This window comes from Pristiophorus japonicus, chromosome 16 (genome assembly GCF_044704955.1).
Source record: "Pristiophorus japonicus isolate sPriJap1 chromosome 16, sPriJap1.hap1, whole genome shotgun sequence".
NCBI classification, from domain to species: domain Eukaryota; kingdom Metazoa; phylum Chordata; class Chondrichthyes; family Pristiophoridae; genus Pristiophorus; species Pristiophorus japonicus.
The window spans coordinates 44,731,652-44,758,710 of record NC_091992.1 but is presented as its reverse complement, the minus strand read 5'-3'; the positions used below and the strand labels follow the sequence as shown (position 1 = coordinate 44,758,710).

Below are 27,059 nucleotides of genomic sequence, written 5' to 3'. Positions count from 1 at the left end.
ACCTATCATGTCACCATTTTCCAAATGCGCTGCTATGACATCCTTAATAATTGATTCCATCATTTTACCCACTACTGAGGTCAGGCTGACCGGTCTATAATTCCCTGTTTTCTCTCTCCCTCCTTTTTCAAAAAGTGGGGTTACATTGGCTACCCTCCACTCGATAGGAACTGATCCAGAGTCAATGGAATGTTGGAAAATGACTGTCAATGCATCCGCTATTTCCAAGGCCACCTCCTTAAGTACTCTGGGATGCAGTCCATCAGGCCCTGGGGATTTATCGGCCTTCAATCCCATCAATTTCCCCAACACAATTTCCCGACTAATAAAGATTTCCCTCAGTTCCTCCTCCCTACTAGACCCTCTGACCCCTTTTATATCCGGAAGGTTGTTTGTGTCCTCCTTAGTGAATACTGAACCAAAGTACTTGTTCAATTGGTCTGCCATTTCTTTGTTCCCCGTTATGACTTCCCCTGATTCTGACTGCAGGGGACCTACGTTTTTCTAACCTTTTTCTCTTTACATAGTTATAGAAACTTTTGCAATCCGCCTTAATGTTCCCTGCAAGCTTCTTCTCGTACTCCATTTTCCCTGCCCTAATCAAACCCTTTGTCCTCCTCTGCTGAGTTCTAAATTTCTCCCAGTCCCCATACCTCACATTCATAGCTTCACCTCACCCTCACACACTTACCCCCCACATAAAAGGTTACTGCACAAGATAAAAGTTCACGGGGTTGGGGGGTAATATATTAGCAGGGATTGAGGATTGGCTAACGAACCGAAAACAGAGAGTCCGGATAAATGATTCATTCTCGGGTTGGCAATCAGTAACCAGTGGGGTGCCGCAGGGATCAGTGGTGGGACCCCAACTATTTACAATCTATACTAACGACTTGGAGGAAGGGACCGAGTGTAATGTAGCCAAGTTTGCTGATGATACAAAGATGTGAGGACACAAAAAATCTGCAAAAGGACATATACAGACTAAGTGAGTGGGCAAAAATTTGGCGATGGAGTATAATGTTGGAAAGTGTGAGGTAATGCATTTTGGCAGAAAAAAACCAAAGAGCAAGTTATTATTTAAATAGAGAAAGATTGCAAAGTGCTGCAGTACAGCAGGACCTGGGGGTACTTGTGCTTGAAACACAAAAAGATAGTATGCAGGTACAGCAAGTGATCAAGTAGACCAATGGAATCTTGGCCTTTATTGCAAAGGGGATGGAGTATAAAAACAGGGAAGTCTTGCTACAGTTGTACAGGGTATTGGTGAGGCCACATCTGGAATACTGCGTGCAGTTTTGGTTTCCATATTGCTTTGGAGGCAGTTCAGAGAAGGTTCACAAGGTTGATTCCGGAGCTGAGGGGGTTGACTTATGAGTAAAGGTCGAGTATGTTGGGCCTCTACTCATTGGAATTCAGAGGTGATCTTATCGAAACGTATAAGATTGTGTGATTATGAGGGGGCTTGACAAGGTGGATGCAGAGACGATGTTTCCACTGATAGGGGAGACTAGAACTAGTCTTAAAATATCTTAGAATAAGGGGCCGCCCATTTAAAACTGAGATGAGGAGAAATTTCTTCTCTCAGAGGGTTGTGGATCTGTGGAATTCGCTGCCTCAGAGCTGTAGAAGCTGGGACATTGAATAAATTTAAGACAAAGATAGACAGTTTCTTAAACGACAAAGAGAATAAGGAGTTATGGAGAGTGGGCAGGGAAGTGGACCCAAGTCCATGATCAGATCAGCCATGATCGTTTTAAATGGCAGAGCACGCTCGAAGGGCCGTATGGCCTACTCCTGCTACTATTTCTTATGTTCTTACCACAGCTGAAAGCCTCACACCCACTTAACACACCTTGCACACAATGTCAGCTATTCAGCCATGACAGGCACATCACCCAAACACACTGCACCACACTCACCGACACATTTCCCTTTCTCTTGCAGGACCGAACAGGTGGGGGACAGGCGTGTCTGCAGGATCTAACTACCATGAGGGAGACAACTGAAGCGGCCATCGCTGGGCCCGAGGCCAGTGACACGGCTGAAACAATACAAGGTGACAGTATCCTCAGACCTAATCTTCCTTCTCACATCCCACTTGCCCCCATTAAACAATCTCTACTGATTTACAAGCTGCACATGGTGTAAGCATGCACCTCTTGCTCCCCCCCCACCCCCTCCTCTCACCGCAATCTTACCCGTATGCCTTTCTCCTTTCAGATACCCAAGAACTGCAACCTGGCCAGGCTGTGGTGGAGGAGCAGGAAGGCGGCAGTGATGCAGAAGGCGCACCGTCAGTGGATTTCACACTCGCAGCCACCAGCCCAGATACTGACACGCTGCGTACTTTAAGACTGTATGTGGTGAGTCATTGGGTATGAGTGGCTGCAACCAGGGCAGGGGGAAAAGGTAGCACAGGTACCAGCTCCCCGGAGAGCGAGGTCGCACACGAGTTCTGCTGCACAGCACTCAGATGAAATCTTTGATGGGGCGGCCTACAGAAGGCAGCCGATTGGCTCCCTTTCATTTTTAGGGGGCTTTGAGGCCCTTTAAATAGGCTACGCAGCCCGTTCAAACTACAGCGCACGCGTGGGTTTTCCTAAAGAAAAAGCGGTGAGCCGGCTGTGCAGGAGTTGCCTAGCGCAGGCCTGCCAGAAAGCTGGAGTGCAATGTCGAGGGGCATGGAGGAGTCCGGCACCGACCTTGGAGGCCAACCTTTCCAGCCAGGAAGTGATGGGCAAATCCATTAGTGACTTGTGGACCCAACCATGATGCAGCATCTGATCGCTGATGTCTCAGCTTCCATTGCAGCAAAAGCAGAAGCCACCCAATAACTTGAGTGCTGCAATGGAAGCTCTGACTGAAGGCATGCAAGTTCAGCTTGCCGCCACTCAACCACAGACTGCTGCCATCATGGCTGTGGTTACCAGTGTTGAAAGGGCCTTGCAGGGTGTCATAGCACTCCAGCAATCTGCCCTCCGACAGATTGCTAGGATTGCTGAGGTGCCGCCCCAGGGGAGAGGCAATGGCCCCATGGAGCACGAACGTGCTGTCCTCGCTCAGGAAAGCATTAATACTCCTACCACTGCCACTCTGCCAGTGCCCTTGCCCGTCAGCCAACCAGTCCAGACTGCTGCCGCCCAGGCTGAGGTGGCGCAGTCTAAAGCCTGGCCTTCTAGGCCCAGATCTGCTCGAGGTCATCCTGCAAGGCCATCTGCCGTCTACCCCACTGAAAGTCAGCAGCCTTCCACCAGCCATGCTGCAGCTACTGGGGTAGCACTAGGACAGGCAAAGGCACATGGAAGACAGGAACTAAGGGATTAGGAACATAAGAAATAGGAGCAGGAGTAGGCCATTTGGCCCCTCGAGCCTGCTCCGCCATTCAATAAGATCATGGCTGATCTAATCATAGACTCAGTTCCACTTCGCTGCCCATAACGCTTTACTCCCTATCACTCAAAAATCTGTCTATCTCTGCCTTAAATATAGTCAATGACCCAGCCTCTAGATTCCATAGATTTACAACCCTCAGAAGAAATTTTGCCTCATCTCAGTTTTAAATGGGTGGCCCCTTATTCTATGTCTCCTAGTTTTAGTTTCCCCTATGAGTGGAAATATCCTCTCTGCATTCACCTTGTTGAGCCCCCTCATTATCTTATAAGTTTCAATAAGATCACCTCTCATTCTTCTGAACTCCAATGAGTAGAGGCCCAACCTACTCAACCTATCCTCATAAGTCAACCCACTCATCTCCGGAATCAACCTAGTGAACCTTCTCTAAACAGCCTCCAATGCAAGTATATCCTTCCTTAAATATGGAGACCAAAACTATATGCAATACTCCAGGTGTGGGCTCACCAATACCATGTATAGTTGTAGCAGGACTTCTCTGCTTTTATACTCTATCCCCCTTGCAATAAAGGCCAACATTCCAGCTGCCTTCCTGATTACTTGCTGTACCTACATTCTAACTTTTTGTGTTTCATGCACAAGGACCCCCAGGTCTTTCTGTACTACAGCACTTTGCAACTTTTCTCCATTTATATTATAATTTGCTTTTCTATTATTTCTGCCAAAGTGGATAACCTCACATTTTCCCACGTTATACTCTATCTGCCAAACTTTTGCCCACTCACTTAGCCTGTCTATATCCCTTTGCAGAGTTTCTGTGTCCTCCTCACAATTTGCTTTCCCACCCATCTTTATATCATCAGCAAACTTGGCTACATTAAACTCGGTCCCTTCATCCAAGTCATTAATATAGATTGTAAATAGTTGAGGACCCAACACCGATCCCTGCGGCACTCCAGTAGTCACTGTTTGCCATGTTTGTCCCATTTATCCCGACTTTGTTTTCTGTTTGTTAGCCAATCCTCTATCCATGCTAATATATTACTCCCAATCCCACATGCACATAATTGATCAGTTGACTTTGTCATGTAATATTGGATGGATTGATGTATAAAGTTGGATTGGGATGTTTGTTTTGTGTTGGCTTTTATTGTAGCCAAGAGGACCCTGTGATGGTCTGTAACATAGGGAAGGCAAGATGTGGGACTATTGTTAAATGGGGAATTGGGATTGCGTTCACTAGGACCATAGTCAGATCAATTGGCCAGAAAGGGGCAGTCTTGGTTGACTCCTCCGTATGCCTTGTGGCAAGGGCTGTGCCCTCATGATGGTGAAGTTGTGGAGCATACAGCACACCACGACCAATCTTGACACCCGCTCTGCCAAATACTGCAGGGCTCCTCCAGAGCGGTCCAGGCAACGGAAGCATTGTTTAAAGGACCCCAATCAATTGCTCTATCAGATTCTGTGTGGCAGCATGGCTTTTGTTATACGAATGCTGCCCATGTTTGCGCAGCGGAGTCCTGAGCCAGGTGGTCAGAAGGATAGCCCTTGTTTCCCAGTAGCCACCCTCTGGTTTGTCGTGGTGGCTCAAATGTTGATGGCACAGCAGGCTGCCTCAGAATGAAGGCATCATGGCTGCTGCCAGGGTACAAGCATCGACTTGTGTGATGCACTGAGTATGGTCGGACTCCAGCTGTACAGTGAGGGGGTGGAATCCCTTCCGGTTGCGATACATCTCTGAGTTCATATACGGCGCCCGCAAAGCAATGTGCGTGCAGTCAATGGGACCCTGCACCATGGGAAAGCCTGCTATCCTGGCGAAGCCTTGTGCTCAGCCTGCCTGCTTCTCTCTGGTGGGGGGGGAAAGAGTGGGCGAGGGGATTTATAGTTCGAGGAGAGGGTCAGTCTTGGCTCAGCAGTAGCACTTTTGCCTTGAGTCAGAAGGTTGTGGGTTCAATCCCCACTCGAGAGCACATAATCCAGGCTGACACTTTAGTGGAATGCTCAGCGACTGTATAATGTTACTGGCTCCGTCTTTCGGATGAGATGTTAAACCAAGGCTCCATTTGCCCCAGTGTTCTGGCCAACATTTATCCCTCCACCAACATCACTAAAAACAGATAATATGGCCTTTATCTCTTGGCACTTTGCTGTACTTCAGGAGCAGTGAATCACTTTGGGACATCCTTGTGCTGTGAAAGGTGCTGTATAAATGTGTCCATCTATCTCTCTGCAGTATTCGCTTTTTATCCTACGGATGGTTAGTATTCAATGGTGGCATTACTCAGTACCCACAGCAGTATTCCACAGACTGGCAAAAAACAGAGCTTGCGAAACATCATCAGGCACTGTGTAATGGCAAGGTCCTTCTTCCTTTATAGCTTGGTAAGGAGTAATGGTCATTACTCCACAACCTGGCAATATCCATTGCTGAGAGTCCTCTATAGACAGGCAATATAGCGCAGACTGTCACTCCCGGCCAGTCATCCAATTATTGATAGCAAGTCAATACTCATCAAATGCACTACAGCACAGAATGCCAGCTTCACTATGGAAATGGGCATTATCCAACAAAGCACCATTGATATTACTACAGACTGTCAGTGCCCACTGCTCTTATCTGGGCAATATTTACTGCCTGGGTTTTAAACTGTCCCTGTCTGATTCTACAATAGTGTACACACATACACGTCACGCACACTCACCTGTGTGAAAGACTAACATTGCAATATACATGGAATTACTGTGCAACACATTGACCCTACAATAGTGGAAATAGTCACTGTGCAACCGATCTAAGCTATAACACTGCACACAATCACTGGGCAGCAGCGCAACTCTACAATAGTGTTGATTATGGTTACAGAATGACTCTATAATGCTGCAGACATATCTATATAACCTATTGATCGCAGAATAGTGTGTTGGATGAACTTTACAATAGTGTAGCCATTGACTCATTAATAATCACCAACAAAAAAGTCTGGGTCTGGCAGACAATAGGCCACAAATAGATCTTTACAGTAATGTAATCTGTTACATTGTTAATAAATCCCCCAATGCTGGCTGTTCAGACAGTATCACTGCAGAGTGAAACAAGGCAGAAGCCAACAGCATGGGGATGGTTAGTACTTATTTCAGTATACAGCACATGTGGTACACTCGTGTCTGCTGTGCATTATTACATGCAGTATTGCCACAACATTTATTGGTACAACTACCTGTAGGTAAAATTGTATTTATGCCAATACACTGCTTGTGTGATATTCTTAATTCAAATTGCTCCCACACCAGTGCTCTCATAAGTACTTCACCTCAGTATTATGCAGCTCAAAAATTCTCTTCAGACACAACCTAAATGTGGAGGGACAATCAAGAATTCTGCCACATTGTTTTTCACTGTTGTGGCATACATAGTTGGAAAACGTCACAAGATCATCATTACAATCTACTGAAAACCCATGGACAATACTGGTACTAAGTGCATTATGCACTGCACAGTAAAATGTGCAGTGCATATGATGCACACACTATGTACTGTGTATATTATATGCTGTGTACTGTATGCAATTTACAGAATACATGAGCTGAATCTCAGGTCAACAATCCCCTATTGCTTTAACTGAGCATTCAGATAGGGCCCAGGTACTGCAGAGGGGTGTGGAGGTCGGGGTGGAGGTGCGGCAAGAGTTCGGGTCCCAGGAGAGGCAAGGGCCCAAGGGCAGCACGGGCCAGCCCACACTGTGATCTATGGACAGTAGGAGTATGTGTGCGATAGGGTTCGTGCAGCAGAGCTTGGTCTCCAGTCATTTTGGTTAACCCCTGCCACTGGACCAAGACCTAGCTCTGTCAAGCCCGTGTGGTGGCTGGTGTGCAACGGCCACCCCACATTAAAAGAATCCACGCACAGGCATCTTTCACCCTTCAGTATGTAGTTCAAGACCTAGAATGTCAGGTCCATCATTGAAACACCTGTGAACTCATCCCTTTTTGGTGTGGAAGCGGGTCATCCTCGACACGAGGGACTGCCGAATACTACTACTAATACTACTAAGTGAGCGTTGGGAGGATGTGGACCGGGTTCAATGCTGACCGAGATGGGTGGAGACTAGGTATACAGTGCCAGGAGCTTGGTTTCCTACCTGAAGCAGGCGTTGTGCCAGTCTGTATTAAGAGCCTGAAGGTACTGACCATCATAGATGGAGCGGCCACATCCCGCGCAGCATGGCAAGCATCCCCCTGCAAGCCAAGGCAGAATGTTAAGACACAGCACAGAACCCAGTGCGACACAATGGAGCCCAGCTCAGTCCATGCACCCATCCTGCAGCCACACACGGTATGGCAACTGACACAACTGAGGGCCCATCTGGACATGCACAGAGACAAAGCAGAATGCAACTGACTGGAGCCCAGCAAGGCCACGAGTCCTGCTGCAACCAGGCATTAAAATACAGAATACTCAATGCAACAGAGCATGCAACCAGAGAAACACTGGGACAGCGCAATGCTACATAATGCAACCTCGAGGGGATGGACCAGGCAGGACGGGCACGTTTCACGCTCACAAGCACCTCCGATATTAAAATGCAATTGAATGGAGCTCGGGACATCAAAGTCCTCTTAAATGAGGCAGAGGTGTTGCAGTAAGCCGGTGTTACTGACTGCACTCACACACCGAGGGTCCTGTCCCGGCAACCCGGCCGTACCCACCCTCCTCCTCTCCCATCCGATCGTCCCTCCAGGTGCAGCACAGCAGCATCAACCACATCCAGACCCGACAGTCTGACACTCCTGAATCGCACTGCACTCCCAGCGGCTGCAGCTCTCCGCTCACTCTCCGCACTCACAGGCAGCGGGCTGGCCAACCGGCTACTGATCCTGAGATATGCACAAGGGTGGCTGCAAACTGCACAGCAATACAACGCCTGCAGCACGCGGGACACACAGCAGTGCAATTCCTGCAGCACTCGGGGTACACAGCAATGCAACTCCTGCAGCACTCGGGACATACAGCAATGCAACTCCTGCAGCACGCAGCAATGCAACTTCTGCATCACACGGGACAAGCAATTATTTTAAGTTGAAACCATAAATCAAGTGCCCTGGGCATTAAAATCAACAAATAAACAAATTAAGTTTTTACCGTAAACTTAAATCAAATTAAAATTTTGCTCCCGGTTGAAATTCTTGTCCCTCCGGCGCCCAACTCTCGCAGAAGTCCGCGAACGTGCCGGTGGACACCGCGTGCTCCATCTCCAGGGACACCCTGGCTTGGATGTGCCTGCGGAAGAGAGACAGGCAGACAGTCGGGCTATACGACCCCCTCAACCGCCTGCTGCCTGGACTGATTAATGGCCACCTTGGCCATGCCCAGGAGCAGTCCTATGAGGAGGCCCTCCGACCTGCCCGTTCCCCTCCACACAGGGTGCCCAAAGATCAGGAGTGTGGGACTGAACTGCAACTATTTTGGTAGAAACTTTCATTTCAAGCGCCCCCTTTTATTTTTGAGGGCACCAAAAACCACAAATTAACAATTGAACAAAAAAGGGAACCTTCGTCAAATCAAATCAAATTAAAATTTTGTTCCCAGTTGAAATGATGCTCTCCAGTCCCTCCAGCGGCCACCTCTCGCAGAAGGCCGTCAGCGTACCGGTGGACACCGCGTGCTCCATCTCCAGGGACACCCTGGCTCAAATGTAACCGCGGAAGAGAGGCAGGCAGTCGGGCTGAATGACCCCCTCGACCGCCCGCTGCCTGGACCGGCTGATGGCCCCCTTGGCCATGCCCAGGAGCAGTCTTACGAGGAGGTCTTCCGACCTGCCCGCTCCCCTTTGCACAGGGTGCCCAAAGATCAGGAGTGTGGGACTGAAGTGCAACCAGAATTTGAGGAGCAGCCCACCTCAAATAATGCAATACGGGCTGCAACCTCACACATTCAGTGTGCAGATGGAACACAGACTCTTCCAGACTGCAGAAATTGCAGGCGGCCTGGGAGTCCGTGAACCGACTTGAAAAACGATTACATGGGGCTGCTCTGTGCAACACCCTCCAGGCCAAATCTCCAATAAATAAAGGGAGGACTCCCATGTAGTGAGCTCTCAATTGGGGACCCCCACCTCCGCCGGACAGCAAGATGGTGCGCCATGGCATGTCCGGATGGCAGACGAGGATGGCAAAATGGAGTGTGTGCAAGATCAGCCCATACAGGAATCCTCTCCGCGCAGAACTGAAAGGCACAGAGGGGATTTCCCAGAGGAAGCTCAAGTTGTGAGGCGCCAGCTCCCGAGGGAGTTTCGGGGCTTGGCGCCGATGAGGAATTCCGTCATAGGAGTCCTATAACAGTGATAATGGACACACAGGCGAACTGTTAATGATATTACACCTGCAGTAATGCCACCGAGCACCTGTGAAACTGGCAATGAAACACTTGACTATTTTAGTTGTGCACTTTAAACAAATGCCCCCTGTAAGGGGGGTCACACTCCAAAATTAATTTTTTTCCAGTGCCCCTTTATTTTGTGGGGGGGGGGAGGTTTAGGGCTCTAAAAACAGAAATTATACAAGTGCCCCCTGGCTAAAAAGGGAGGGGGGGGGGGGGTGGAGGCACTAAAAACGGCAAATTAAACAAATTCAACTTTAGACATTTAAAATCAAATTAAAATTTGGTTGCCGGGGATGATGATGCACTCCAGTCTCTCCAGCGCCCACCTCTCACGGAAGGCCGCGAGCGTACAGGTGGACACCGCGTGCTCCATCTCCAGGGACACCCTGGCTCGGATGTAACTGCGGAAGAGAGGCAGGCAGTCAGGCTGAACGACCGCATCGACCACCCGCTGCCTGGACCGTCAGATGGCCCCCTTGGCCGTGTCCAGTAGCAGTCCTACGAGGAGGTCTTCCGACCTGCCCGCTCCCCTCCGCACAGGGTGCCCAAAGATCAGGAGTGTGGGACTGAAGTGCAACCAGAATTTGAGGAGCAGCCCCTTCAAATAATGGAACAGGGGCTGCAACCTCACACATTCAATAAAAACATGGAACACGGACTCCTCCAGACTGCAGAAATTGCAGGCGGCCTGGGAGCCCATGAATTGGCTTAAAAACTTATTGCACAGGACTGCTCCGTGCACCACTCTCCAGGACAAGTCCCCAATAAATAAGGGGAGGACTCCCACATAGTGTGCACTCCATTGGGGACCCCCGCCTCCACCGGACGGCAAGATGGTGCACCATGGCATGTCCGGATGGCAGACGAGGATGGCAAAATGGAGTGTGTGCAAGATCAGCCCCTACAGGAATCCCCTCCGTACAGAACTGAAAGGCACGGAGGGGATTTCCCAGAGGAGGCTCAAGCTGTGAGGCGCAGCTCCCGAGGGAGGTTTCGGAGCTTGGTGACGATGAGGAATTCCGTCACAGAACTCTTTTTGGGAGGAAACTAAAACATTAAATCGTGTCCCCCCGGTCTGGGGGACACACCAAACATTTTCAAGGCCCTTGTTTTTTGTGGGGTTTTTTTTGTGTTTTTTTTTTATTTTTATTTTTGGGCACTAAAATCATATATTTTTTTTCTCCAAGTGCCCCCTATAAAAGGGGAGGGGGACACTAAAAAACACTGGCAATTAAAACAAATTAAACTTTAAAACATAAAGTCAAATTAAAATTTGGTTGCCGGGCGTGATGATGCACTCCAGTCCCTCTGGTGCCCACCTCTCGCGGAAGGCCGCGAGCGTACCGGTGGACACCGCGTGCTCCATCTCCAAGGACACCCTGGCGCGGATGTACGTGCGGAAGAGAGGCAGGCAGTCAGGCTGAACGACCCCGGCTGATGGCCCCCTTGGCCGTGCCCAGGAGCAGTCCTACGAGGAGGCCCTCGGACCTACCCGCTCCCCTCCGCACAGGGTGCCCAAAGATCAGGAGTGTGGGACTGAAGTGCAGCCAGAATTTCAGGAGCAGCCCCTTTAAATAATAAAACAGGGGCTGCAACCTCGTGCATTCAATAAAAACATGGAACACGGACTCTTCCAGACCGCAGAAATTGCAGGCAGCCTGGGAGCCCGTGAACTGGCTTAAAAATTTATTGCACGGCACTGCTCCGTGCACCACCCTCCAGGCCAAGTCCTTGATAAATAGTGGGAGGACTCTCGCGTAGAGTGCCCTCCATCTGGGACCCCCGCCTCCTCTGGACGGCAAGATGGTACGCCATGGCGTGTCCAGATGGCAGGCGAGGATGGCAAAGTTGAGAGTGTGCAGGAGCAGCCCGTACAGGAAACCCCTCCGCGCGGAACTGAAAGGCACGGAGGGGATTTCCCCGAGGCGGCTCAAGTTGTGAGGCGCCGGCTCCCGAGGGAGGTTTCGGAGCTTGGTGACGATGAGGAATTCCGTCACAGAACAGTTATAAAGGACATACAGGCAAACTGTTAATGATATTACACCTGCAGTAATGCCACCAAGCACCTGTTAAACTGGCAATGATACACTTAATGTTGAAAAGTGCAAAGCCTTGTGAATGGTATTATTGCTCTTTTGTTCTGATTGGTTTAGCTGAACGGGTGGGAAACTCTGAGCCAGGAGGCTCTGCACTTGTTCAGCTGATTCTGCTTTTTGCAAACAAAACATTGAATCTGTGCTTAATTGATTGTTTGCAAAGGCACCTTACCATCACATTTGTTAGAATAGATTAAATGATGCAGTGTTCTCATTACAGGGCTTCACACTGATCTGTAAAATGGAACCCAATAAGTCCTATTATGAGCTTTAATCTACATATCATTGAGTCCTAAAACAGGTTAGTGATTAAGTTGAGGAGCAAAAGATGAAACCTAGCTCTGGAGGCCTGCAGAGATACCTCTACGTCGAGCCCCCTCCTAGGTGGCGTGCGCTGGTGACGTATTTCTTCCGCCAGCAGTACAACCTCAATTATGACACGCAGCTCCTGTTTGTGAGCCTGGGGGGCATCAGGACCGACATGCGGGGGCTGCCTGTCTTTTACCAGGAACTCATCAGGATCTGGAACAAAGTCTCCACCAAGCGCAGCTCTCCACCGACTGGAGTGGCGGCTGTCCTGCAGGAGCCGTTGCTCAGGAATCCGTACCTCCACGACCGAGGTTTTAGGTGGCAGTCGGACGAGAGGGCTGTGGCTGGTGAGGTGACCAGGGTCAGGGACCTGCTCGATGGAGGAGGAGCGGGCTGGATGGCGCCAGACACGCTGGCGCGGCGCCTAAATTCGACCGACGTCCGCCGCGCGGCCGATGCCATCGAGTCGCTAAAAACAGCTCTGGCCCCGACTCCGTTAGGTGCATCGAGGAGGCTCAAACACGTGGGGAGATCCCGTCCGAACTGACCCCCGTCCGGACGGAATTCCTCATCAGCGCCAAACCCCGGACCCTCTCTTGGGAGCCGGCGCTTCACAACTTGAGCCTCCTCGGGGAAATCACCTCCGTGCCTTTCAGTTCTGCGCGGAGGGGTTTCCTGTACGGGCTGCTCCTGCACACTCTCAACTTTGCCATCCTCGTTGCCATCCGGACACGCCATGGCGTACCATCTTGCCATCCGGAGGAGGTGGGGGTCCCCGATGGAGGGCACTCTACGCGGGAGTCCTCCCACTATTCATCGGGGACTTGGCCTGGAGGGTGGTGCACGGAGCAGTCCCGTGCAATAAATTTTTAAGTCGGTTCACGGGCTCCCAGGCCGCCTGCAATTTCTGCGGTCTGGAAGAGTCCGTGTTCCATGTTTGTATGGAGTGTGCGAGGTTGCAGCCCCTGTTCCAATATTTAAAGGGGCTGCTCCTGAAATTCTGGCTGCACTTCAGTCCCACACTCCTGATCTTTGGGCACCCTGTGCGGAGGGGAGCGGGTAGGTCCGAGGGCCTCCTCGTAGGACTGTTCCTTGTCACGGCCAAGGGGGCCATCAGCCGGTCCAGGCAGCGGGCGGTCGAGGGGGTCGTTCAGCCTGACTGCCTGCCTCTCTTCCGCGCGTACATCCGGGCCAGGGTGTCCCTAGAGATGGAGCACGCGATGTCCACCGGTACGCTCGTGGCCTTCCGCGAGAGGTGGGCGCCGGAGGGACTGGAGTGCATCATCACGCCCGGCAACCAAATTTTAATTTGATTTTATGATTTAAAGTTTAATTTGTTTTAATTGCCAGGGTTTTTAGTGTCCCCCTCCCCTTTTATAGGGGGCATTTGTAAACTTTATGATTTTATTACCCCAAAAAACTCACAAAAAACCCCCCCAAAAAAGTTAAACACAAACAAACAAAGAGGGCAGGTATAAGTATCTGGGGTGTCCCCCAGATCGGGGGGCACTCGATCTAATGTTTGTTTTGTACTCCCTAAAAGAGTTGCAGAGATACCTCTATGTCGAGCCCCCTCCTAGGTGGCGTGCGCTGGTGATGTAGTTCTTCTGCCAGCAGTACAACCTCAATTATGACACGCAGCTCCTGTTTGTGAGCCTGGGGGGGGGCATCAGGACCGACATGTGGAGGCTGCCTGACTTTCACCAGGAACTCATCAGGATCTGGAACAAAGTCTCCACCAAGCGCAGCTCTCCACCGTCTGGAGTGGCGGTTGTCCTGCAGGAGCCGTTGCTCAGGAATCCGTACCTCCACGACCGAGGTTTTAGGTGGCAGGCGGACGAGAGGGTTGTGGCTGGTGAGGTGACCAGGGTCAGGGACCTGCTCGATGGCAGAGGAGCGGGCTGGATGGCGCCAGACATGCTGGTGCGGCGCCTAAATTCGGCCGACGTCCGCCACGCGGCCGATACCATCGAGTCGCTAAAAACAGCTCTGGGCCCTGACTCCATTAGGTGTGTCGAGGAGGCTCAAGCACGTGGGGAGATCCTGTCTGAACTGACCCCTATCCGGACGGAATTCCTCATCAGCGCCAAACCCCAGAACCTCCCTCGGGAGCCGGCGCTTCACAACTTGAGCCGCCTCAGGGAAATCCCCTCCGTACCTTTCAGTTCTGCGCGGAGGGGTTTCCTGTACGGGCTGCTCCTGCACACTCTCAATCTCGCCATCCTCGTCTGCCATCCGGACACGCCATGGCGTAACATCTTACCTTCCGGAGGAGGTGTGGGTCCCCGATGGAGGGCACTCTACGCGGGGGTCCTCCCACTATTCATCGGGGACTTGGCCTGGAGGGTGGTGCACGGAGCAGCCCCGTGCAATAAATTTTTAAGTCGGTTCACGGGCTCCCAGGCCGCCTGTAATTTCTGCGGTCTGGAAGAGTCCGTGTTCCATGTTTGTATGGAGTGTGCGAGGTTGCAGCCCCTGTTCCAATATTTAAAGGGGCTGCTCCTGAAATTCTGGCTGCACTTCAGTCCCACACTCCTGATCTTTGGGCACCCTGTGCGGAGGAGAGCGGGTAGGTCCGAGGGCCTCCTCGTAGGACTGTTCCTTGTCACGGCCAAGGGTGCCATCAACCGGTCCAGGCAGCGGGCGGTCGAGGGGGTCGTTCAGCCTGACTGCCTGCCTCTCTTCCGCACGTACATCCGGGCCAGGGTGTCCCTAGAGATGGAGCACGCGATGTCCACCGGTACGCTCGTGGCTTTCCGCGAGAGGTGGGCGCCGGAGGGACTGGAGTGCATCATCACGCCCGGCAACCAAATTTTTATTTGATTTTATGATTTAAAGTTTAATTTGTTTTAATTGCCGGGGTTTTTAGTGTCCCCCTCCCCTTTTATAAGGGGCACTTGTAAAAATTATGATTTTACTACCCAAAAAAAACCTTCACAAAAGAGCCTTGAAAAATGTTTGGAGTGTCCCCCAGATCGGGGGGCACTTGATTTAATGTTTATTTTTGTCAACAAAAGAGTTGTTAGAATAGATTAAATGATGCAGTGTTCTCATTACAGGGCTTCACACTGATCAGTAAAATGGAACCCAATAAGTCCTCTTATGAGCTTCAATCTACATATCATTGAGTCCTAAAACAGGTTAGTGATTAAGTTGAGGAGCAAAAGACGAGACCTAACCCTGGAGGCCTGCAGAGATACCTCTACGTCGAGCCCCCTCCTAGGTGGCGTGCGCTGGTGACGTATTTCTTCCGGCAGCAGTACAACCTCAATTACGACACGCAGCTCCTGTTTGTGAGCCTGGGGGGCGTCAAGACTGCCGTGCAGGGGCTGCCTGTCTCTACCAAGAACTCATCAGGGTCTGGAACAGAGTCGCCACCAAGCGCAGCTCTCCCCCGTCTGGAGTGGCAGCTGTCCTGCAGGAGCCGCTGCTCGGGAATCCGTACCTCCACGACCGAGGTTTTAGGTGGCAGGCGGATGAGAGGGCCGTGGCTGGTGAGGTGACCAGGGTCAGGGACCTGCTCGATGGCGGAGGAGCGGGCTGGATGGCGCCAGACATGCTGGCATGGCGCCTAAACTGGGCCGACGTTCGGCCAATGCCATTGAGTCGCTAAAAACAGCTCTGGGCCCTGACTCCGTTAGGTGTGTCAAGGAGGCTCAAGCATGTGGGGAGATCCCGTCTGAACTGATCCCGGTCCGGACGGAATTCCTCATCGGCGCCAAACCCTGAAACCTCCCTCGGGAACCGGCACCTCACAACTTGAGCCTCCTCGGGGAAATCCAATCGGCGCCTTTCAGTTCTGTGCGGAGGGGTTTCCTTTACGGGCTGCTCCTGCACCCTCTCAACCTTGCTATCCTTGTCTGCCATCCGGACACGCCATAGTGCACCATCTTGCCGTCCGGAGGAGGCGGGGGTCCCCAATGGAGTGCTCTCTATGCGGGAGTCCTCCCACTATTTATTGGGGACTTGACCTGGAGGGTGTTGCATGGAGCAGTCCCGTGCAATACGTTTTTAAGTCGGTTCACGGGCTCCCAGGCCGCCTGCAATTTCTGCGGTCTGGAGGAGTCTGTGTTCCATGTTTTTATCGAATGTGTGAGGTTGCAGCCCCTCTTCCATTATTTGAAGGGGCTGCTCCTCAAATTCTGGCTGCACTTCAGTCCCACACTCCTGATCTTTGGGCACCCTGTGCGGAGGGGAGCGGGCAGGTCGGAAATCCTCCTCGTAGGACTGCTCCTGGGCATGGCCAAGAGTGCCATCAGCCGGTCCAGGCAGCGGGCGGTCGAGGGGGTCGTTCAGCCCGACTGCCTGCCTCTCTTCCGCGCTTACATCCGAACCAGGGTGTCCCTGGAGATGGAGCACACGGTGTCCACCGGTACGCTTGCGGCCTTCTGCAAGAGGTGGGCATTCGGAGGGACTGGAGTGCATCATCACCCCCAGCAACCAACTTTTAATTTGATCATTTAAGTTTAAAGTTTAATTTGTCGGTTTTAGTGCCCTCCCGCCACCTTTTAGGCAGGGTGCACTTGTATAATTTCTGTTCTTAGTGCCCTAAACGCCCCCCCTGCCCCCCCAACCTTGGAGGTATTGGGGATCATTTTAACCAAACTCGTTGGGCGAGAAAGCCACATGATGGGACGGATCACTGATTCACACCCACCCAATATTATTCTGCGCTGACGTCAATATAGAGCAACATCAGGCGGGGTATAAAATCAATGCTGCCCCCCCATCCCGTCAGTGTCCCGATGGGCTGTAAAATACAGGGGGCTAAAAATTTGTTTGGGGGTGTTGCAGGTGCTGAATTGGCTCGGAAATGGTGTCCGAGCAGTGCGCGCAGACTTCTGGTGCAGACCGCACCAGACGCCATTTTGGTGAGGGCATTAGTGTCGGCGCTAGTGCGCCAACCGGAAATATGCAGAGTATGCAGATTGTGACGTCAATCAGCATGTAATGCTGATTTTATGCCAGCGCTGCCTTTTTCAACCTCAACGCTGGAGCTGACGCTCTCTCTTAAACTCGCACAGCTGACCATGTGTTCAGCAGCAGGAAGGACCCCCCACCAGCGCTATTTAAAGGGATCATCACCTACCTACAGGTTAGCTGCTGATTGGTTTCTGCTAGCTATTGCTGAGTTTGTAGAAGTATTTGGTGCTTTCCAGATTTCTTTAAAGTTGCCTAAAGTCTACAAGGAATAGTGTGGCACGTGCTCAAGGACTTGGTACTGACTTGCAAGGGATCTGCTCAGACCAGTTGTTCTCAGACATGAGTGCAGTAGTTTGTGTCACCCATGGCCTGCAGCATGACAGGGAGAATGAGCAGAGGTGATAAAGAGCAAGACAAGCTGCTAGAAGAGGGAGGAGGAGGAGGAGGAGGGGAAAAGGGCTCTCAGCAGGAAGCCACATCCACCCAGGGTCTTCAAGGAGCAATTGTCCTATCTTAATTTCAGTGACGAACAGTGTATGTGATGTCTCCGTTTTTACTAAGGAGCTACTCACTGAAATCTGCCATCTGCTGCAGGCAGACCTGCAGCCTCAGTCTAGGGCGAACACCACATGGCCAGTGGCTGTAAAGGTGACCTTGACCTTGAACCTTTTCACTTCGGGCCCCTTCCAGGCTGCAGCAGGCGACATCTGTAACATCTCCTAGTTCGTTCTTCTTCTTCTTCGCCGCCGCCGCCGCCGCCGTCGCCACCACCACCACCACCACCACCGCCGTCACCGTCACCGTCACCGCCACCGCCACCACCGTCACCGCCGTCACCACCACCGCCACCGCCGCCGCCACCACCACCGCCGTCACCGCCACCACCACCACCACTGCCACCGCCGTCACCACCACCGCCACCACCACCACCGCCACCACCACCACCACCGCCGTCACCGCCACCGCCACCACCGCCGTCACCACCACCACCACCACCACCACCGTCACCGCCACCGCCACCACCACCACCGCCACGACGACCACCATGACGACCACCGCCACCACCACCACCATGACAACCACCGCCACCACCACTACCACCACCACCATCACCACCACCACCACCACCACCACGACGACGACGCCGACAACCACCACCACCGCCCTCAGAATCCTTCCACTCCTGAAGTGAGTCCTTTGGTGGCTGAACAGTTCAATGCGAGAGCCACAGACCCTGTCACAGGTGGGACAGACATTCGTCGGGGGAAGCGGGGGGAGGGTGGGACTGATTTGCCGCACGCTCCTTCCGCTGCCCGCGCCTGACCTCTTCAAGCTCGCAGCGTTGAGATTCGAAGAGCTCTTGTATAAGGGAGGTGAAAGAGGCTCTCTATGCAAGGAGAGCTGAATACATTTAATTTTCTCCTCCCAGAGACAAGCAGGCGGAGTGAGCACACGGCTACGCCAGAATAGCAGGCTTCCCTGTGGTGCAGGATCCCAATGACTGCTTTGCGGGCACCACATCTCAATTTGGAGATGTATCGCAACCGGAAGGAATTCCACTCCCTCAATGTCCAGCTGGTGTATGACCATATTCAGCATATCACGCAAGTCAATGCTCGGTATCCTTCAGTCTGCGGCAGCCCACTGTACTATCAGCATTTGACCCAGAATGACAAACCAGAGGGTGGCTACTGGGTGACAAGGGCTATCCTTCTGACCACCTGGCTCCGCAAACCAACCACACGTGAGCAGCATGCGTACAATGGCAACCATGTTGTCACACGGAATCTGACAGAGCAGACCATTGGCATCTTTAAACAATGCTTCTGCTGCCTGGACCGCTCTGGGGGAGCCTTGCAGTACTCAGCAGATTGGTTGTGGTCTGCTGCATGCTCCACAACCTCGCAATCATGACGACACGGCCCTTGCCACCAACAGAGGAGGAAGAGGAGAAGGAAGAGGAGGAAGGGAAAACGAAAAGAAGGAGGCAACCCAGACTGCCCGGGCTCTCTGTGATCGACTCATCCAACTGTGGTACCAATGAACGCAATCCCAATTCCCCATTCAACAATAGTCCCACACCTTACCTTCCCTCTGTTACTGACCATCGCAGCGCCTTCTTGGCCACAATGCTACAATAATAGCCACCACACAACAAACATTCCAAACCAATTTTATAAATCAAGCCATTACAATGCTTCATTCAAAAGACAACTAATTACCCTTGTACATTCTTTTTTTTATTTGTTCATGGGATGTGGGCATCGCTGGGAAGGCCAGCATTTATTGCCCACCCCTAATTGCCCTTAAGAAGGTGGTGGTGAGCCGCCACCTTGAACCGCTGCAGTTCGTGTGGTGAAGGTACTCCCACAGTACTGTTAGGGAGGGAGTTCCAGGATCTTGACCCAGCAATGAAGAAGGAATGGAGATATATTCCAAGTTAGGATGATGTGTTACTTCGAGGGGATCTTGCAGGTGATGGTGTTCCCATGCGCTTGCTGCCCTTGTCCTTCTAGGTGGTAGAGGTCGCGGGCGTGGGAGATGCTGTTGAAGAAGCCTTGGAGAGTTGCTGCAGTGCATCTTGTAGATGGTACACACTGCAGCCACGGTGTGCCGGTGATGGAGGGAGTGAATGTTTAAGGTGGTGGATGGGGTGCCAATCAAGCGGGCTGTTTTGTCCTGGATGGTGTCGAGCTTCTTGAGTGTTGTTAGAGCTGCACTCATCCAGGCAAGTGGAGAGTATTCCATCACACTCCTGACTTGTGCTTTGTAAATAGGGGAGTCAGGAGGTGAGACACTCGCTGCAGAATATCCAGCCTCTGACCTGCTCTTGTAGCCAAATTATTTATGTTGCTGGTCCAGTTAAGTTTCTGGTCAGTAGTGACCCCCAGGGTGTTGATGGTGAGGGATTCAGCAATGTTAATGCCATTGAATATCAAGGGGAGTTGGATAGACCATCATTTGTTGGACATAGTCATTGCCTGGCATTTGTGTAGCGTGAATATTACTTGTCACTTATCAGCCCAAGCCGGAATGTCATCCAGGTCTTGCTGCATGCAGGCATGGACTGCTCCATTATCTGAGGAGTTGAGAATGGCACGGAACACTGTGCAATCATCAGCGAACATCCCCATTTCTGACCTTATGATGGAGGGAAGGTCATTGCTGAAGCAACCGAAGATGTTTGGGCCCAGGACACTGCCATGAGGGACTCCTGCAGATGTGTCCTGGGGTTGCGATGATTGACCTCCAACAACCACAACCATATTCTTTTGTTCTAGGTATGACTCCAGCCAGTGGAGAGTTTTCCCCTGATTTCCATTGACTTCAAATTTTCTAGACCAGGTAAGGACGGCAGATTTCCTTCCCTATAGGACATTAGTGAATCAAATTGTTTTTTATGATAATCCTGCAGTTTCATGGTCACCATTACTTATACTAGCTTTTTATTCCAGATGTATTTAATTGAATTTAAATTCCACAGCTGCTGTAGAATCGTAGCATTATAGAATGGTTACAGCACAGAAGGAGGCCATTCGGCCCATCGATCCTGTGCCGGCTCTCTGCAAGAGCACTTCAGCTAGTCCCACTCTCACGCCCGTTCCCCGTAGCCTGGAAAATATTTTTCCTTCAGGCACTTATCCAACTCCCTTTTGAAAGCCACAATTGAATCAATCTCCACCATCCTTTCAGGCAGTGAATTCCAGATCCTAACCATGTTTTTCTCATGTCGCCTTTGGTTCTTCTCCCAATCACCTTATGTTGTGTATCTGTAAAGCATGCACTCCCATGTTCCGCCACCAGGGAGTGCATCACCTGAAGTCCCAAGGAATCCCAGCATCCCTTGGGATCACTGTATATAAGCCGGCCCCTAAGGCCTGTTCCTCACTCTGGAGAGTCTTAATAAAGACTGAGGTCACTGTTACTTTAACTTCCCTGTGTGCAGTCTCATCTGTGTTAGGAACATAATAACTGGCGACAAGTATATGAATCCAATGCAAAGATGCAGCAAACTGTGGGCATCCTGGAGAAGTTCTCGGAGGGTGAGGACTGGGAAGCCTATGTTGAACGGCTAGACCAGTACTTTGTAGCCAACGAGCTGGATGGAGAAGGAAGCACTGCAAAAAGGAGAGCGGTCCTCCTCACAGTCTGCGGGGCACCAACCTACAGCCTCATGACGAGTCTTTTGGCTCCGGTGAAACCCACAGATAAGTCGTATGAGGAGCTGTGTAGACTGGTTCGGGAGCATCTTAACCCGAGGGAGAGCGTGCTGATGGCAAGATGTCGGTTCTACACGTGCCAGTAAGCTGAAGGTCAGGAAGTGGCGAGCTACGTCGCCGAGCTCAGGCGATTTGCAGGATAATGTTAGTTTGATGGTTACCTGGAGCAAATGCTCAGAGACTTTTTTGTACTGGGCATTGACCACGAGACCATCCTACGAAAACTTGTGACTGTAGAAACACTGGCCCTCAGTAAGACCATTGCGATAGCACAGGCGTTTATGTCCACCAGTGATAACACCAAACAAATCCCTCAGTACACAAGTGCCAGCAACGTTCATAAATTAACTGGAACTGTGTTTGCGAGCAGAAATGTATAGGGCAGAAACCACGAGTCTGCAAATGCCAGCAGGCCTCAGGTGACCCAGATGACTCAGAGTCCCCAACAAAGGATGAATGCAAGGCAATTCACATCTTGTTGGCGTTGTGGAGGCTTCCATTCAGCCTATTCATGCCACTTGAAAGGGTATATTTGCAAGAGCTGTGGAACAATGAGGCACTTCCAACGAACTTGCAGATGAGCTGTAAGCTCTGCAAAACCTACTAACCACCACGTGGCAGAGGAAGATCCGTCCATGGTGGATCAAAGCAATTTCGAACCTCAGAGAGAGGAGGCAGATGCTGAAGTACACGGGGTGCACACATTTTTGATGAAATGTCCACCTATAATGCTAAATGTAAAATTGAATGGCTTACCCGTAGCCATGGAACTGAACACTGGCGCTAGCCAATCCATCATGAGTAAAAAGATGTTTGAGAGACTGTGGTGCAACAAGGCACTCAGACCAGCCCTGAGCCCCATCTACACGAAACTGAGAACGTACACCAAAGAGCTTATCACTGTCCTGGGCAGCGCCATGGTCAAGGTCACCTACAAGGGCACGGTGCAAGAACTGCCACTCTGGATTGTCCCGGGCGATGGCCCCACACTGCTTGGAAGGAGCTGGTTGGGCAAAATCCGCTGGAACTGGGATGACATCCAAGCGCTATCACATGTCGATGAGGCCTCATGGGGCCTTAACAAATTTCCTTCCCTTTTTGAGCCAGGCATTGGAAACTTTTCCGGGACGAAGGTACGGATCCACTTGGTCCCAGAGGCACGACCCATTCACCACAAAGCGCGAGCGGTACCTCACATGATGAGGGAAAGAGTGGAAATCGAGCTGGACAGGCTGCAACGCGAGGGCATCATCTCCCCAGTGGAATTCAGCAAGTGGGCCAGCCCGATTGTTCCAGTACTCAAAAGTGATGGCACAGTCAGGATTTGCGGCGATTATAAAGTAACTATTAATCGTTTCTCGCTACAGGACCAATACCCGCTACCTAAGGCAGACGACCTATTTGCGACACTGGCAGGAGGCCAGACATTCACCAAGCTTGACCTGACTTCGGCCTACATGATGCAAGAGCTGGAGGAGTCTTCAAAGGGCCTCACCTGCATCAACACACACAAGGGACTGTTCATCTACAACAGATTCCCGTTTGGAATTCGGTCGGCTGCAGCGATCTTCCAGAGAAACATGGAGAGCCTACTCAAGTTGATACCACACACGGTGGTTTTTCAGGATGACATATTGGTCATGGGTCGGGGCACCTATAAAACCTGGAGGAGGTCCTGCAACGACTGGATCGCATAGGGCTGTGGCTGAAGAGGTTGAAATGCATCTTCATGGCAACAGAAGTGGAGTTTTTGGGGAGAAAGATCGCGGCGGATGGCATTTGGCCCACAGACGCCAAGACAGAGGCTATCAGGAACACGCCCAGGCCACAGAACGTCACAGAGCTTTGGTCGTTCCTGGGACTCGTCAACTATTTTGGTAACTTCCTACCGGAGTTAAGCACCCTCTTAGAGCTCCTACATGTGCTATTGCAGAAAGGTGAGAACTGGGTATGGGGAATAAAACCAAGTAATTGCTTTTGAGAAAGCCAGAAACATTTTATGCTCCAACAAGCTGCTTGTATTGTATAACTCGTATAAAAGACTTGTGCTAGCATGTGATATGTCGTTGTACGGAGTCGGGTGTGTATTACAACAAGCTAACGTTGCGGGGAAGTTGCAACCTGTCGCCTATGCCTCCAGAAGCTTGCTTAAGGCTGAGAGGGCCTACAGCATGATTGAGAAAGAGGCATTAGCGTGTGTGTTTGGGGTAAAGAAAATGCATCAGTACCTGTTTGGCGTCAAATTTGATATGGAAACCGATCACGAGTCCCTCATATCCCTGTTCGCTGAAAACAAGGGGATAAATACTGTCATGTATCTCCCACTACTGTATATAACTGTATCTTACCATGCTATACATGACTGTAACTAGATATGACCTGTAACCACAAGCATACTTTACCACCAGGGGTGCACTTGCAGGAGACACTGCATACCTGTTCCACACAGGTATATAAAGGCAGATCTCAGGCAAGTGTGGCACTCGAGAGCTGTGAAATAAAGGTGCAGGTCCAGAGTGACCTTGACTTCAGCATGTGCCTCGTGTAAGTCTGTACTGCAGGGTCAGGACTTTACAGTGGTGACGAGTTATGGGATCACAGAATCCACAGAATGGCTACCAACGGCTCAGATGAGAAATACAATGCTGGAGACAATTGGGAGGACTTTATAGAACGGCTCCAGCAAAGCTTTGTAACCAAAGACTGGTTGGGCGACGGTAAGGCAGACAAGAGAAGAGCCCATCTCTTCACCAGCTGTGGCTCGAAAACATACGCCTTAATGAAGGACCTGCTGGCACCCGAGAAACCAGCAAGCAAGTCATTTGAGGAGTTGAGCACACTGGTGAGAGACCACCTGAAGCCAGTGAGCAGCCGACACATGGCCAGACACAGGTTCTACAACTACAGACGCTGTGTGTCCCGACTTTGTGGCGGAACTTCGGAGGCTGGCTAGTTTATGTGAGTTCTCCGATGAACTAAGGAAAGAAGTACTGAGAGACTTTTTTTTATTGAAGGAATAGGCCACGCAGGCATATTCCGAAAGCTTATAGAGACCAAGAACTTGACCCTAGAGTCAGCAGCACTGGTCGCACAGACATTCTTGACATGAGAAGAAGAAACAAGGTTAATCTATACTGCGGTTACGACAACTAACGAAACATTGGAACAAGGGGTTCACAGCGTGAAACAAGCCGCTACCCCCACACACAGACAAAGGCAGGAGAGCAGGCCTTCAACAGCAGGCAGTGGCGCCAGAAGCCGTCAAGGGCCACATGAACGGCCGTTCACACCTCATCAACCCACAATGCGAGCAATCAACTACACACTGAGAGAAGCTCAAGAGAGATCAGCCAGACGCAGCTCATCCTTCGGAAACAATGGAAGCGGTCTGTGCTGGAGATGTGGGGGAAGGCACTCAACAAGTGGGTGTCAATTTCAGCATGTTGTTTGCAGAAACTGCAACTATACAGGGCATCTGGCTCGCATGTGCAGAAAAACAGCAGCTCGGCTGGTATACAAATCGGAAGGGTCGGAAAGCGGACCAGAAGATGGTGGGGACAGTGCCCAGGACGCCGAGGTACAACAGGTCAACACGATCAATGTCCACTGTGCTTACAACAAGACACCTCCAATAATGATGAGGGTCCTACTCAATGGGATACCCGTCAACGTGGAACTGGACACGGGACCTAGTCAATCTCTCATGAGCGTCCAACAGTTTGAACAGCTGTGGCCGCACAAAGCAACAGACCAAAACCCACAAGGATTGACACCAAACTAAGGACCTATACCAAAGAAATCGTCCCAATCCTTGGCAGTGCCATGCTCTCAGTCACACACAAAGGGACGGTGAACCGACTTCCCCTGTGGATTGTCCCCGGAGATCTCCCAGCACTGTTGGGGAGAAGCTGGCTGGCAAAACTAAATTGGAAATGGGATGATGTTCACGCCATGTCGTCAGAGGAACGGACCTCCTGCTCAACAGTTCTAAGTCGTTTTGAACATCTCTTTCAGCCAGGTGTGGGCACCTTCAAAGGGGCTAAACTTAAAATCTACATCACACAGGATGCCAGACCAGTCCATCACAAGGCTAGAGCTGTGCCTTATGTGATGAGGGAAAAGATTGAACACGCACTGGACCGGCTTCTGCGGGAAGGCATTATCTCACCTGTGGAATTTAGCGACTGGGCAAGTCCCATCGTCCCCGTCATGAACTCTGATGGATCCGTACGAATCTGTGGGGATTACAAGTCTACCATAAACAGAGTCTCCCTACAGGACCAATGGACCAATACCCGCTGCCCAGAGCGGTGGACCTATTTGCCACGTTGGCTGAAGGAAAACTTTTCTCTAAACTAGATCTTACATCTGCGTATATGACGCAAGAACTGACTGAAGAGTCTAAGCTACTCACCACCATCAACGCACATCGAGGCCTTTTTATGTACAATCGATGCCCATTCGGCATCAGGTCGGCAGCTGCTATATTCCAGCACAATATGGAGAGTCTGCTCAAGTCCATCCCGGGGAAGGTTGTGTTTCAAGATGATATACTCATCACGGGCAGGGACACCGACTCCCATCTCCGCAATTTGGAGGAAGTACTAAGTCGATTGGATCGGGTAGGCCTAAGAGTTAAGAAATCCAAGTGTCTGTTTCTCGCGCCCAAAGTTGAATTTTTGGGCAGAAGGATTGCCGCTGATGGAATCTGCCCAACAGAATCCAAAAGCAAAGCGATTCGCCTGGCACCCAGGCCCCGGAATGTCTCGGAACTGCGCGCCTTTGTCGGGCTACTCAATTACTTTGGGAACTTTATGCAGAACTTGATCACGCTGCTGGAGCCTCTCCATGTGCTACTCAGAAAGGGGTGCGATTGGTTTTGGGGGGGCGTCCAAGAACGTGCCTTCAATAAGGCACGCAACCTTCTATGTTCCAACAGTGTTTTAGCCTTTTTTGACCCAGGTAAAAAGCTAGTTCTTACATGTGATGCGTCAGCATACGGGGTCGGTTGCGTCTTACAGCATGTCAATGATGCGGGTAAATTACAACCCATTGCCTATGCCTCCAGGTCACTTTCACGGGTGGAGCACGGGTACGGTATAGTTGAGAAGGAGGCGCTCGCGTACGTGTACGGTGTCAACGCCTCGGCACGCATTCAGCAGTGGGCACTCGTGCTGGCGTCTTACGACTACACAATAAGGCACAGACCAGGCACAGACAACTGTGCTGACGCGCTTAGCAGGCTACCCCTGGCAACCACGGAAGGATCCGACGAACAGGACTGTGAGATGGTCATGGCAGTCAATGCCTTTGAATCCACAGGTTCGCCCATGATGGCTCGCCAAATCAGAGCCTGGACGACCAGTGACCCCACTTTACCCTTAGTCAAAAGATGTGTTTTAACTGGTGACTGGGCAGAGGCTCGCGATGCCTGCCCCGAGGAGATCAAACCTTTCCATAGGCGCATGCATGAATGATTGCTACAAGCAGACTGCCTGATGTGGGGCAGCCGAGTAGTTATGCCTCTGCGAGGCAGAGAGGCATTTGTCCGGGAGCTCCACCACGAGCACCAGGGGATTGTTCTCATGAAGGCCATAGCCAGATCCCACGTCTGGTGGCCTGGCATTGACGCGGACTTGGAGTTCTGCGTCCAACGGTGCACCATTTGTGCCCAACTCAGTAATGCCCCCAGGGAGGCCCCCCTGAGCCCCTGGCCCACCAAACTGTGGTCGCGGGTGCACGTAGACTACGCGGGCCCATTCATGGGAAAAA

At 51.2% G+C, this 27,059-nt stretch overlaps 1 protein-coding gene across 1 annotated transcript in view; it reads right to left on the bottom strand.

The window, feature by feature from the left end:
* Positions 1-8,174, bottom strand: part of limk1a (LIM domain kinase 1a) — a 60,798-nt gene extending 52,624 nt beyond the window's left edge. The window contains exons 1-2 of the mRNA XM_070857265.1: positions 8,068-8,174; positions 7,500-7,596 (exon numbers count right to left, since the gene is read on the bottom strand). Coding sequence (XP_070713366.1) covers positions 7,500-7,596; positions 8,068-8,125 — 155 coding nt within the window. The 5' untranslated portion in view covers positions 8,126-8,174. The remainder of the gene's footprint in view (positions 1-7,499; positions 7,597-8,067) is intronic.
* Positions 8,175-27,059: the final 18,885 nt, after the last annotated feature.